This window comes from Aspergillus novofumigatus (assembly GCF_002847465.1).
Source record: "Aspergillus novofumigatus IBT 16806 chromosome Unknown P174scaffold_5, whole genome shotgun sequence".
NCBI classification, from domain to species: Eukaryota; Fungi; Ascomycota; class Eurotiomycetes; order Eurotiales; family Aspergillaceae; genus Aspergillus; species Aspergillus novofumigatus.
This window is the reverse complement of record NW_020194278.1, coordinates 3,281,146-3,295,029: the sequence shown is the minus strand read 5'-3', so window position 1 is coordinate 3,295,029 and position 13,884 is coordinate 3,281,146. Positions and strand designations below refer to the sequence as shown.

The 13,884-nt window shown below is 47.5% G+C and overlaps 3 protein-coding genes across 3 annotated transcripts; 2 read left to right on the top strand and 1 right to left on the bottom strand.

Annotated features, from left to right (window-relative positions):
• Positions 1-3,318: 3,318 nt before the first annotated feature.
• Positions 3,319-3,590, top strand: P174DRAFT_357707 (uncharacterized protein; the record flags this gene model as incomplete). Its single annotated transcript, XM_024821742.1, has 2 exons — positions 3,319-3,387; positions 3,447-3,590. Coding segments are annotated over 2 exons (213 nt in total), but the record flags the coding sequence as incomplete, so codon positions are not given.
• A 3,124-nt stretch (positions 3,591-6,714) lies between these two features.
• Positions 6,715-11,707, bottom strand: P174DRAFT_513848 (uncharacterized protein; the record flags this gene model as incomplete). Its single annotated transcript, XM_024832021.1, has 6 exons — positions 6,715-7,237; positions 7,293-7,456; positions 7,511-8,421; positions 8,474-8,798; positions 8,855-11,227; positions 11,684-11,707. 6 exons carry the CDS (start codon positions 11,705-11,707, stop codon positions 6,859-6,861), a joined length of 4,176 nt encoding a protein of 1,391 aa, XP_024682074.1. The 3' UTR covers positions 6,715-6,858.
• Positions 11,708-12,604: 897 nt separating this feature from the next.
• Positions 12,605-13,878, top strand: P174DRAFT_490635 (S-adenosyl-L-methionine-dependent methyltransferase). Its single transcript, XM_024830810.1, has 2 exons — positions 12,605-13,213; positions 13,402-13,878. The coding sequence occupies exons 1-2, from the start codon at positions 12,743-12,745 to the stop codon at positions 13,573-13,575; spliced, it is 645 nt and encodes a 214-aa protein (XP_024682073.1). The 5' UTR covers positions 12,605-12,742; the 3' UTR covers positions 13,576-13,878.
• Positions 13,879-13,884: the final 6 nt, after the last annotated feature.

Sequence of the window (13,884 nt, the reverse complement as noted above, 5' to 3'; positions counted from 1 at the left end):
GTTGCCATGTCCCGTAGTCCCTTCTGCTTATCCCTGAGTAGGACTACCAGATGAGTTGTCTGGCTGTTAAAAGGACTAGGAGTAGAGTTGCATTTGGTGCGAGTTCGGGCGAGTTCAGCCATAGTTGGACCCGAACCGCTGCGATTTCGAGTTCAAATTTTAGAACCCACAACCCAAATCGAGCCCGCTGCGATTTGTTTGCGGTTTAACCACAAAAACCCGCCGCTAGGCCTACCTAGGTATAGCTAGGTCTATACTAACTAACCATGGTTAGATTCGGTTCGGTTTCGGGTTGGTTAAACCGCTAATTTCAACTGTTTTAACCCTTACCATTCCCCCTGGGGCCCTTCGGGGACCCCTCTGATGTCCCCTATCAAGCATACTTATATAAAATTATGATTTTTATATGAAATATATAGTAAATATCACCATACTAATCTAAATCTAAAATATCGATTCAATATCTATAGAGTTGAATGGGTGGTGGTTGAAAAATTATTTCTAAACCATGATGGTTGTCAACCATCGGTCGCATATATATATATCCACAGCACTTCCATACCAACCCATGACAGAGATTATTATTCCCTTATATCTCAACAACCACTAGGTATTTTCTAATAATTTTAATATCATTAGATAGCATGAATTAGGGGCTATCTAATGATATCAAAATCATTAGAATATCTACAGAATTCAGTGATTTGACTGATTTCTAGGTAAAACGGGTTGGGCGGTCCGGCGGTTTCACCTAACTCAAAAAACCGCAAAAACCGTTACCAAACGGTTTAACCGAACCCGAAACAGTTCTAGGATAGAGAAACCGAACCCAAAGTGATTCCCTAGGCTTACCCCCGAACCCGCACCGCTTCGAGTTCGGTGAGGTTTGGGTTTCGATTTTTGCGGGTCGGTTATGCCACTCTAACTAGGAGTGTGCAGAATCGCCTCAGACACTAGGTCCATCAGTCGCTCATCGATATTGTCGATTCGTTGGTGAGGGCGTAGACAGATTGACGGCTGTTGAAGTCGTTGCTTAGAGTCGTCGTCAGATTGTGCATGTTGAGATTGAAACGGTGCCACGAATGTCCATGCTATGGCAAGATAGGCGGGAACTGCAATTATTCTGGTGGTCCAAATCTCCACACCGGACCTCGGGGGTCCGCGCTCTGGACTTACGAGTTAAGACATGCGGAGAAATGCATGCCTCTTCGGCCGATCTTCCGTGCCACAGCCGTCTCCAGGCTTGAGAGAACTGTGCAATGCTGCCTGATGCTGGCAAACTCGTCATTGTTGTCATTGACGCCGTCTGTCTCCCACCCTCTACGTTGATCTTCAGGTTACGAATGATCTTGACGGTCATTGAACCATCAAAGTCGTTTGGCAACATATCTGAGCAACAAAGAGAAAGAGACCAATGGGGAGGTGGCGAGGTCTGGAGATCTCGTTGTTCTGAGGAGAAGCCTGGCGGCCGCAGGCTCAGAAATTGCGAGGTTGCATCTACTGGCTCTAATTTAACAAACCCCTGGTGTCCCAGATGTTTAGAAGTGAGTATTCTGAGGTAGCACAGTTTTAGATCCAACAAAGATAGTGTATTTACGTCGAGCGTGAATTGGAATCTGCATAGATCCATAGCGATCACTACATATTGTAGTTCTAAATTGGGACGCATATGCTGGGTGATTCTCATGTATTTGCTTCGTCATTAGACTACGGTCTACGGAGTACTGTTTGTAAAGTATCCACGTGAAGAATCAGATTTAAGCGCCAGTCAAAGAATTTTCAATGATATTTGTCGCTTTGACATTTGGATTAAAGTGACAGTCACAGGGTCCTCAGTCAACCAATGATATCGCATTGCGAGTGCCCTGGACATTTCGCTTGACTGAGGATATTGATTAATGTCGTGCACTGGCATTCCAAGCCTTAGACGATTGGACTGAATTTGACCATACTAGCTTCACTGAAGTGATACTAACTTAGAAATCACACTTGTGGATACTTGTACGAAATGAGTGCTATAGACTAAGTATCGCGAATCTAGAGGGACAACAGACCAGGGTGGGGTCAGGTGGAGCTGTAGCCCTCGGCTGTGCTCAGTATGACGGTCTAAGCAAGACACAGGGTATTTTCTAGCGAAATAAGCACTAAAATCGATTTAATGGATTGGCTTGCAGTGTGCTTTTCTCAGCTGACAGGCTTGGGTTTGGAACCAGGCATTGACATCCAGCACTTGTGATAGCAATACTCAGTACGTGTCTGTACACGCTCAATCAATGAGACCAACGCGATGACCAGCCTGTTAGATTCACCTAGATATCAGACACCTCGCTTGACGGTCGCGCCCGAAGGCGAAAAAGTCGATTAATCGGTGCGTTTACCACAAAAGGAAACCAAGTGCTATCTCCAACGGCTTCGGCACCATCAGACAGACCAGGCAGACCATCAGTATTAACGCGAAACATGGACTAATCGTTGACTTCCAAATTGCCGTCTTGAAACGGAAATCGCTCAACATAGCGGTGCGATTTGCCGCTGGTCCTGAGAGGTGGTGATTGTGAGGCTGAGGGCCCTGTTAGTCCACGTTTTCTCACTAAATCATACAGCAAGTTATTGGCCCTGGATGGCGATGGAAGGATAATGCTGCCTAGAGTGAATAGAATGTGGTTGTGTACTTCGCCAAGGGCACCGGTGTTTCAAAATAGAATTAGACCCCAATAATAGATAAACCGCAAGACTATTGTGTGGTTATTTATGATTTCAATGCGTGAGCTCGCGCGATGGGGCGACTGCTCACCTGGTTTATTCTGCACTCACCCAAGCTCACCCAGGGTCGCGCGACGAAAGGCAGCATTGCGCAACTGTAGTACCACCAACCTTTTGACTGCGTTCAAGCCAGTATTATCAACGCGGTCAGAAGCTATATGCGCCCTTGAAGACCTGCTGCTTTACGGGTGAGAGACGCTAAACCACAGGGTGAGTGCGGGTGAGTGAAGGTGAGCTGAGTGATGCTATCCAACAGCATGGGTGAGCATAGGTGATCAGTGGGTGAGAGAGCAATTCTGTGGTGACTAGACTCCCTATAGCTCATTAATAGTATCTCCATCGCCAGCTTAAATGTGAGGGCTTCTTCTCTGCTCAACCGTTGTTTCCTTTCCTATCTACAAGCGGTGTTCTTTATGATTTATTTTGTTTCCTCACATCCTTGCACATCATGTCACGTGCCGCATCTTCAAATAACCTTGATCTGAGGAGAAAAGTGGAGGAGCTCCGCAAATTTGCTGAGTTATGAGGATTTACAACAGAGTACCAGGAAAAACAAAAAATAAACCAAACGAAATCAGTCATAAGAAAAGGGCTCCGGCTACCAATGACAGATACGGCCACTCTGTAGAGATTTGGAAATTATATAAATAAATGCTCCTTCATTGCCCCCCTTTTGTGCCTAGTTGCTGACATGCCCTATAGATGGATGCTTTCTCAATGAACCCGGTGATCGATATTTCGCAAAGGATGAATCTGATCCTCCTGTTCAAATCCTGAAGCTCTTTTCAGAGGTATTTATCACTTTATGCAAAGGAGACTTGCCCACTCAGTATACTGTCTGTCTTAACCTCTCTTGTTTTATTGCTGAGTGGCAGAAAAAGACTTACAGAAAGTTGCCAGATACAGTGAAGGATGGTCTCTACAATGTGAGTTACCCTTGGCGGTTATGCTACGCCTATAGTGCTAATCCATCCATAGAATATCCATAATGAACTTACTCTGAAGTATGGGCTTGCTACTAAAAATCAAGAGAAGTTTCCTGTGACTAGACAGGATCTTGATCTACTTCTTCAACATTTATTTGAAGATGATGACCATGACTACGTACACAAGCGTGCCAGATTCTAAGATGCATTCTCGCTCTCTTTGTTCTCCGGTTCTGGTGCGATTGTTGAGTCGAGTTCTTACAGTGGTACCAATGAGTGTCTCTACTATAAAGTTTGTCTCATTGCTCTACTTATCTGAGGGTCACATGCTAATTGATATGTAGCATCTTTCCTTCAATCTACAATGGGATTCAAAAACTGAAGAAGTCAAGTACTGGGTCAGCATGGACCCAGAGTTCCTCAAAGGCCATTGCTACAATGATGAGGTGGTGATGTAACGATCTCTCTTCTTTATCCTTAATGTTACATAGCTGATTGCGGTGATATAGTCCTAGAAATTGGATACCAGAGCAAGATATACTTGGAAGAAATTCCATATTCTATGTTATGGTTACAGGTATAACTGATATGGCCTTTAGGGGCATCCGCACAGTTGATGAGTTATTAGATAAAAGGCTACCAAAAGGAAGAGAGTCATGGACCCTTGAATGGGAAGTGCATGTACAAGACCTACTAGTGCTTCGCATGGTGACTGTTGATGGACTGCATCCCACCCATGCAATGACCTTTTCATCAATACAGCACCATTTTATGTTGCTTAGCCAATGGGCCTCTTTCCAAGACCAGTTAAGAATCCACAGAATTAGAGGGGGCATTGTAAATGCAATTGATCATGAGTCATCTTGTCTGTTATGCAACTTCTTGCAGATACTAACAGGTTCATAGCAAAGGCTTCCCAAGCAGCGAGAAGCTAAGCACTGGATCACTAGAACCCAGACACCTTCCTCAAGTATCAGTTGAAATTCAAGTGTGTTGATGTCCAGGCCAGCTTCTGGAACCTAAAGCCAGACTATAAATGTCTGGAAATGGAAGAAAGCATGGCTCATCATCGCGATACTAATGTTCCCTAATGTCTTAATGCTGCTGCCACTGCGCAGGTTGAGAATGATGATGGAATGAAAGAGATCTACTACAGGATTAATAATGATACTTAACAAACCAGAGGAAAGCCTAGTGGGCATAAAGAATTAGCACTTAAGTGGGAAAAGCTCTACATAAAAGCAGCTAAGAAGGGCCGTGCTAAGAATGTTGAGTTTATTAATAACTAGTAGAGATCTTCTTAAGATGAATCTATTGCAGGGAATGAGTTTAGGGAGCATGATCTAATATGTCTCTTTATAATCTGCTGCAAGTATATGCCAGAGAGAGATTGTTTACATGATAACCTCTTCACCAAGCCTTGAATCCTTGATTAATAGTAAGATCCGAAGACAGTGTTTATAGGATATGGTGGATATCTGCGTCTTAAATATAAGATTGGCATATTATCCTGGTGAATCGCTAATCAACAGGAGATGTCCAGTATGCTCTAGAGAAATGTCTAGGTTTGTTTAGATATCCTACATCTATTTCAGTAGCTAATTTTCGCAGTATTGATTTAGCAAGCTATTTAAAACACATTCTACAGTGCAGAAGGAAATCCCTAAATGCCGCACTATACCAGTAGCTCTATACAAATGGCAAGAGAGCGCATCGACAAGCAAAGTAATCTTTTCTTGAATAGTGCTACTTATATGCTAAATGGTTTGATACAGAGGATGCTTGGACTGAGCACTGCCGATTCCACTTGGACAGTCTATAACCTTAGTGTAGACTATTAAGGTTCTGCTTCACACTGGTTACTCCTAGGTTCTGTCCTTTCTGCTTGGGTGGCCATACTAAAACGCCCGCGGAATGATTCTAATAATGGCAGGAGAAATCTACACTGATAGACCACATTGACAATAAACATTTGGCTGGCAGAGGAAAGGAGGAGGCTATTCAATGCCCTCATCCCTGCTGCAAGAATAGGTTTCATAATAGTACCTTGCTCCTACAACGGCATTTTTTTGACGCCCATTCTATTGAAGAACCTCGTCGAAACTGTGTATCTCCGAAGAGGAAGTGGGTTGTGAGCTTGAGGCTTGCAATGAGCCATCTCCAAAGAGAGCAGCTTTGGATGAAGAATGTGACGAAGCCTCTTAAGTCACCTACCTAGTCGAAAGGGGCTTCCTTATTATAGCTGGTCCTGACGGTCGGGAAAGCGCCGAGAATTAGTGGTACAGTGAGTCATTATCTTCTTCGGCTAGGGAATTGATAGATCTGCCAAGAGCAATAGAATGGATGTTTCTCATGTGGCTAGTGGAGACTTGACTGCCTTGACCAAAAAGTAACTCTATTCTTATTGCTATAAATGTAGTCGCTGAAAGTGACGCAAGTGTAATGCATTAGTTACCCAGTTGGATGGCTAGTCAAGGTGCTCTACCAGACTTGGCGAGCACTATTTACGAAGAACTGTCATGATCAAAACAGGATTTTATTATCTAAGTATCTGTCATTATTAGGTGAGCAAGAGAGTACCATAATTGAAATGCTAAGCAAGGAATTTGAGGACAATGGCTGCTATAAATCAAAACCGTTTTACACAAAACATAGTATGTTCTTCTTCAAGAAAGAGTATATAGCACGTATGGCAGTAAAGGTAGCCTATCAGCTTGCATCCTTATCTTCTTCTCCCTGCCGCCCTGCGTCACTGCGATGGTCCATATACTAGAAAAGATTCCACATCCTAGGACAAGAATGTATTTTATTTCGACTATTTGTGTTTCCTTTTGTTCTGTAGTGGAAGGGATCTGCAATAATGGTTTCTGCTAATTTGAAGTTCAACTCGAGGACAATGACGAGTCCCACTCGGCAACGGGCGCCAAATCTGGCGCGGCTGTAGAGAAACTCGGCGCTAGATCCATAATTTCGGCCAGGAGCGGCAGTGCTACGTTAGTTCGTATGTCTTCCAATCAGGCAAGCGGTAATATAATCCAATACAAAATTATTAACAAACAACATCCGATGATCATTTCCTTGACCCATTACCGCCTTTAGTTCAATGCCCTCGAGCATCCGCGAGTAGGGTATCTTGGCAATCTTTCACTCTTCAACAAATACCATTCGTCTACGCAGATGCCCTCTTCGTCGACTTGGTTCGCAACTTCATCATCAAGAACACCAGGGCGTAGAACACGCCAGCCCACAATACAACCAGCCCGGCATTCCTCCAGCCGTAGTACTCTTCGTTCAAGTTGAGTGTCTTCAAGTAGTCTTGTCCAGTAGTGTATCGGCACACCTCGCAGTTCTCCGTAGCGCCTGGGTTCAAAAGGTTCGTGCCACGTCCCATGCCTTGCTGATAGGTGGAGAGATAGTCGCCACATGTCTCGTTCGCAGGAGGATTGAAGACCGCAAGCTCGCCCCGTTCGCAAGTGATATCGACGGAGAAGGTGGTGAAGGTGAGGAAGGCGCCGAAGAGGTAGTTGAAGGGATCGAGGTAGTAGAGCCTAAAATGTGATGTTAGCATTGATCTCGTGGTGTTGATAGTCGTACGAGGCTTACCAGTATCTCCAGAACGCCGTGATCTGGGAGTAAGGAGCGAAGACACCGCAGAATGATACGAGGGTGGTGATGACCAGCGGGTTGACGAGAGATGCAAAGGTTGCGTTGGGAGCGTACGCGGCGATCGATTGTCCAATACCGGTGTACAACATCTCGTAAAACATCTAGACGGTTTGTTAGTTTGGAGCGAGGAGTCAACCAAAGAAGAGAGAATTTACTGCGACGAAGAATGTGCTGCCTGCCCACTTGGTATCATTTGGCAATCCAGCAGTCCAGTACCAACACACAAAGTACAACACACCACAGACGACCAGGTAGGGCAGCTCAGAAACGATTAAGCCAGTGACGAATGGCACCCAGTGGTAGGTCTTACTCTTCTTCTCGCGCGTCTCATATACGTTGCGACGATCGATGAAGATAGGCTGAAGCTGGGAGATGAGACCGGGGGCGACAAACAGGAAACTGAAGACCGTGAAGAGGCGTTGCTGGAGATCGCTGACGCTGTTACCAATCGACCAGAACGAAAAGCCGTTGTAAAGAGACAGGAGTATATGCAAGATGAGCTTGTTGTTGATGTATTCGGTGTTGCGGAACAAGGAGATGTTCATGCGGTGCGTGACAAGCTTTACCTGCTCCCACATGGGCGCTGCGAATTGATGGCCATCATCGACAGTTCCAGGCGGTTTGGCGGCAGCATCGGCAACAAGAGTGTCAAGCTCCTGAGTGATCTTCTCGTGCTCTGGTGAGTTGAGCCAGACTTGGTTCCAGTCCTTGCCCTTAGAAAGACTTCCTGATACGACTTCAATCATGTGCTCAGCAGGGTTGGCCTCACGGGGGCACGGTGCGCCATGATCAGCGAAGTATTTCTTGACGGTCCTTGCATGATGGCCGATATCACCAAAGTATACGGTCTTGCCACCCTTCGCTAGTAGGAGGAGGGTGTCGAATTGGGCAAAGAGGTCGGCTGATGGCTGATGAATCGTGACGAGGACAGCTTGTCCGACTTCCGCGAGTTTGCGCAAGAAGCGGACCGTGTTGTTTGCAGCTTGGCCATCGAGACCAGAAGTAGGTTCGTCGAGGAAGATCAAAATACTGGGCTTAGCTACGAGCTCAACACCAATTGTGAGACCTGATAAGTTGTTAGTGTCTGTCTCGACTCCGTTCCATGGATTCAGACTTACGCTTGCGCTGTTCGACAGAAAGTCCGGCACCCGGGCGACCGATGAGAGTGTGCTCGAGATCTTCCAACTGTAGAAGCTTGACGATCGTGTCCACATAGCGGAGCTTCTCCTCGCGGGGGATTTCACGATTCTGACGAAGAAGAGCAGAGAATTCCAAAGCCTCGCGCACCGTGGACAATGACTCGTGGACATCCATCTGTTCGACGTAGCCGGCAGATCGTTGGAAGGACACAGGGAGCGGGCGACCATCGACTAGAACGGAGCCATGAATGGTACCGTCAGTCTTGCGTTGAGCTAGAACGTCGAGCAATGTAGTCTTTCCGGCCTGAGTGAAAATGTTAGCATATATCCATCTGTCAATCGCATGGCTAGTGCACTTACACCTGAAGATCCCATAAGAGCACCGAGCGTACCGGGCTTGACAAATCCTTGAACGTTGTCGAGAAGAACACGATCGCCATGCGGCGTCTTGACGGTGTAAGTCAGATTCTTCCAGGTAAAGACCGATGTATTGTTGACGAGCTGGCTGTCGATGGTTGCGTCCGACTTCTCGAAATCGGAGCCGGAGTTTTCGGATGGCTTCTCGACAGCCTGGGATTCCTCATCCGCAACCACGGCCTTAGATACCTTCTTCTGCTTCTCACGGGGGATGAGGAGGCCGCGACCACCTTCGCCCATCTGCTTCCACCTGGAAGTGAAGAAGACGGTCATTGCCACGAAGAAAACGTACCAGGCGCAGAGAATGCCAAAGTTGCGCCAAAGGTTGCTGTGGCTGAAGGACATGGAAGCCAGGTATTGGTCACCAGTAACGCTGGTTGCTCCAGGAGGCGCACCACGGACGCCGGTACATGCTTGTCCGCCTCCTGTTTCGGGGCTGTATCCTTCGCCATTTGGAACTAGGAATGGGCCCACACAAGGAATCACCTGGTCGTGGAACTCGTTCGCGAGCAATGCTTCGAACGCGTAGGCCATGGGGTTGATCCAGAAGAACCAAACGAACCAAGGGTGCATGTCGGGTTTGGGAATCATGTATCCTGCATATGTGAAGGCAGCGACGATGGTGAATCCAGAAGCTTTAGTTGCTGCGTCGAAATTCGGGAAAGCGGCACCGATGAACCTGAACAGCTGTGTCATAGCTAGGGCCGAGATCAAGTTGATGAGCCAGAAGATGAAGAAAGCCTGGGCAGTGTACTGGAATCCAGTCATGAAGTACAGCACAATTCCAAAGTGCGAGATTTGGAAGAGCATGATCGGGATGTCGGTAATGACCTGGGCGAAGACAAAGGCAGATGGATGGTGGAGAGCGAAGTCTCGGTGTTTGGCTAAGACGGGTCGGCCGACGAACGAATCCGTAACCTCGGCGAGAGCGATGAAGGTAGGATATAGTAGAGAGAAGAAGAGTGAGCCTCCCTTAATGAACAAGCCCGCCGTGTTGTCCGGAGCATTGTAGAACAGTGAGCCACCGATCAATGCCTGAACGAGAGTTGTGGCTTGCTTGATGAACAGAGTTTGCTTGTCGCCCCAGAGGATCTGAACTTGGCGTATGGTAGCCGTCTGCACCTGATGGAAATATCCTGCGGACTCCGCAGCTTTCTTTGGGAGGTTCTTGTGCTTGTCTTGGGCCTCCTGTTCCTTGAAGTCCGCCGTATTCTGCTGAGCTTCGGGGCTATTGGGGTAGTCGAGCTCGGCCATCATCCTTGGCTTGATAGGCGAGTTGTCATAAGCAGCGAGCAGCTCCTCTGTTGATCGAGGAAATCGGTCCTCAAAGCCTGGGGCAATTGTGCGTACAGCAGGCACCGATACGCTCGTGAGGAAGTCTGACTTGTTGGCTGCAGGGTCGCATAGGAAGCCAAGATCCTCCATGTATGGCACAGCTTCATCTCGAGGTCCGTAAAAGATCTGCTTGCCGTTGTCGAGAATCAGAATCTTGTCGAACTGCTCGTAGATGCCATTACCAGCTTGGTACAGACTGGCAATTGTAGTGAGACCAAGAATATCTGTCATGGCGCGCATGGCTTTCGTCCAATCTAGCGCAGTGCTCGCGTCGAGACCACGAGTGGAGTTATCCCAGGAGAAGACGCTGCCTCTAGTCGCAAGGCATTCGAGAATGGACACTCGCTTGCGCTCGCCACCCGAAACGCCACGAATGAACTCATCTCCGACCTTGGTATCCTTTGTGTGAGTGATACCGAGAGACTTCAAGAGGAAATCTTTGTATATTTGGGCGTACTCCTCCTCTGTCTTGATGTCCGGTGGCAGGTGGAAGGGCACCTTCAAACGTGTGGCGAAGTCGATGGTGTCACCAACTGAAAGAGCTGGAAAGAAGATCTCCTCTTCTGTGTTCATGATGATCTGACCACGATATTGCTTGGCTTCTTGACTGGTCATGGAACCGAACGAGACGTCGCCAGTAATTTCTGCGAAGCCATTTCTGTGGTTTGATAGAACGCTAAGCAGTGTTGTGCATCCGGCTCCTGGATTTCCAAGAACAAGCAACATCTCACCGGGTTTGACACATCCAAAAGAGTTGTCGATAATAGTCTTCAGGGGTGGGCTCTTACTGCCCTTCCCGAATGGGTTGAATTGAGAGAGAACATTTTCGTTGTAAAGCGCATCACTGCTGATGCCCTTTACTGTGAGATTCTGCCATGTCACACCCAGCTTCTTCGATTTCCCACCGTTAGTCTCGTTACGTTGTTGTATTTGTAGTATATCTGGAGTCATGGGCCATTGTGAGATGTCTCGGGGGTCGGTCTTTTGGCCGGATTCGTCGTTTGACTGCTCCGCGCTGCAGTTGACGATAGGGTCCGCCATTGGGGAGGGAGATCGTCCGGGGGCTTTCCGAGCAAACTCGCCGGGTACATCGCTTTCTCGGGGTCGCAATTGACCTCCATGTTGTAGTTCTTCGGATTCGCTAATTTGCCAGACTTTGACAGCAGAAGAACTTCGATGGAAAAAAATGCTGGAGATCAGACGACCGAGGTTGCCGGTCAGAGAGTAGCAACATCACGCACAAGATATAAGAACAATAATGAGATATATGACCATAACTTAGCTTCTGATTAATAATCCGACTCAAGGCCCGCAGCCCAAAGAAGCCTTCTGTCTCATCCCTTATTAATGTGCTGAACGAAGAGCATGGGACATCTTTTCGGCGGATAGGGTGTTTAGTAAACATCTCATGCATTAAGGTTTACAGTTCAGTTCAACCGTGTTTGTTGAATCATCAGGCATATCCGCTCGGATTGATTACTATACATTCCTAGCTCTAGTTAAGTTAACCAACCTCACTAACTCATTACGGACTAGATACAACGACTAGCGGAGCTTGATTGCTAGAGCCCCTTGCCCTATTTGGGCGGGTCTAACCTTATAAACTCTAACCCTGTAGATCTGCAGTTAGACCGACTAATTAATCACATTCATTGCGAGCTACGATGATCGAACGACTAGAATCAATTCAGTGCGTCAATGAATGAAAACCGACTGAACCCACTTATCCTCAATGGTCATACTCATCTTTCTTCCATGAGAATTTCTTTGTCTGATCCCAAGTTAAGATATTAACTACCCTGTCGGCTTGATTATTAACCTGCCACCGCCACTAACTACTACTCCCTTCGGGTCAGACATTGGACCTTTGCGTCGAAATGTTTAGATATATTTTCGGGTGGCGCAGCATTAAAGTTGATGTCATCAGTCAAAACCTTATCTTTTTGGTCCGCGGCTGCGTCTCCACTACTCATGACGTCCTGACTTTGCATGGCAAATTTGAGCGAGTGTGGGTTGCTGTAGTCAGCCCCAATGACAGTTAAGCCTTCAGGGAAAAAATGTCGGGAGAGAATGGTGACTAGAAATGGGAGAGCAGCGTAATTCTTGGTCGACAGTGGGCCCAAGATTTCCGCCTGGGCCAATCCCATGCAACTGTAGTAGAAACCTCCACTTTTCTCAACCGCTCTCTCTCGGTATGATGAATAAACAGGTAAAGACTGATTAACTTTCGACCCAACACCTGACTATTGATTCACAGTCGGAGCTTGAGGTTATCCCATCGACAATGATTTCTAATCACAGCGCAAAGACACTCAATTACGGGTGTAGAGAGGCATAAGTAGAACAGACGCCGTGCACCCAGTATCATTTACTTCCCTGTGCAGTCAATAGTTTCTGACACATTCTGTACTATTCCTAAAGTTTTACCCTGTTTATCACTGTCACACCAGAGCGAGCACCTCCAACTTCCCCCGACTCCATCACCACCCCATAGCCATGACGACTCCTACCAACATTGATCCCAAGGCGCATTTTGCCAAATATCAGGGCGACAAGTATGTTGAGGGCTGGGCCTCCCTCTGGGACAAAGGTGATAATCTGCCCTGGGATCGTGGCTTTCCCAACCCCGCGCTAGAAGACACCCTGGTCCAGCGAGCTGGCACCATTGGCGGGCCCATCACGCAGGACGGTGAGAGGAGGAAGGCCCTGGTGCCGGGCTGTGGACGTGGAGTCGACGTGCTCTTATTCGCGAGCTTTGGGTATGATGCCTATGGCCTGGAGTGCAGCGCCGCGGCTGTCGAAGCGTGCAAGAAGGAGGAGAAGGAGAACCATAGCCGGTACCGCGTGCGAGATGAGAAAGTTGGGAAAGGGAAGGTCACTTTCGTCCAGGGGGATTTCTTTGATGATACCTGGTTGAAGGAGATTGGAGTACCTCGAAATGGATTTGATGTCATTTATGATTACACGGTATGTATACTCAATGCCGCTGTCGGGCTCCATTCCGTCATTGCTATTATTTTCTCTCCACTTGTATTCTGCGTCCTACAGGGGACTTGCAAGATGCTTCACTCCGTCTTTAGAATTTTGTGGTGCCATTTCCGACCCAACCTGGATCCTTCTGGTCTTTCTGGAGTTTCCTTCTAACAACCATCTAGTTTTTCTGTGCTCTGAACCCAGAGCTCCGTCCTAAATGGGCTCTCCGACACACCGAGCTCCTTGCTCCCCCACCTGCAGGCAATCTGATCTGTCTGGAATCTCCTCGTCATAAGGACCCTTTGGCCCCGGCCCTCCATTTGCCTCACCCTCCGAGGCCTACATGGAGCATCTGAGCCACCCCGGTGAGAAGATCTCCTACAACGATAAGGGTCTTGTCGATGCGGACCCGTTGCGAGAGCCGAGCAAGTCGGGCCTGGAGAGAGTGGCGTACTGGCAGCCAGAGCGCACGCACACTGTGGGCAAGGATAAGAATGGGGTGATCCATGACAGAGTCTCTATTTGGCGTCGACGTGAGTAGAAAATGTGCCTGCGCATTTGCGTGACCCAAAAATGGAGAAAATGTAAATGGAAAATATAGGTGATTTTGGAGTCCGGCCCTGGATTTTAAAGGCCAAGCCCTAGGCGCTAAAGTGACAGTCGAA

Bases quoted from the DNA above. Each gene is read 5' to 3' on its own strand.
- P174DRAFT_490635 (XM_024830810.1), top strand. From the start codon at position 12,743: ATGACGACTCCTACCAACATTGATCCCAAGGCGCATTTTGCCAAATAT. The intron at 13,214-13,401 runs GTATGTATACTC...ACAACCATCTAG, and splicing joins ATGTCATTTATGATTACACG to TTTTTCTGTGCTCTGAACCC.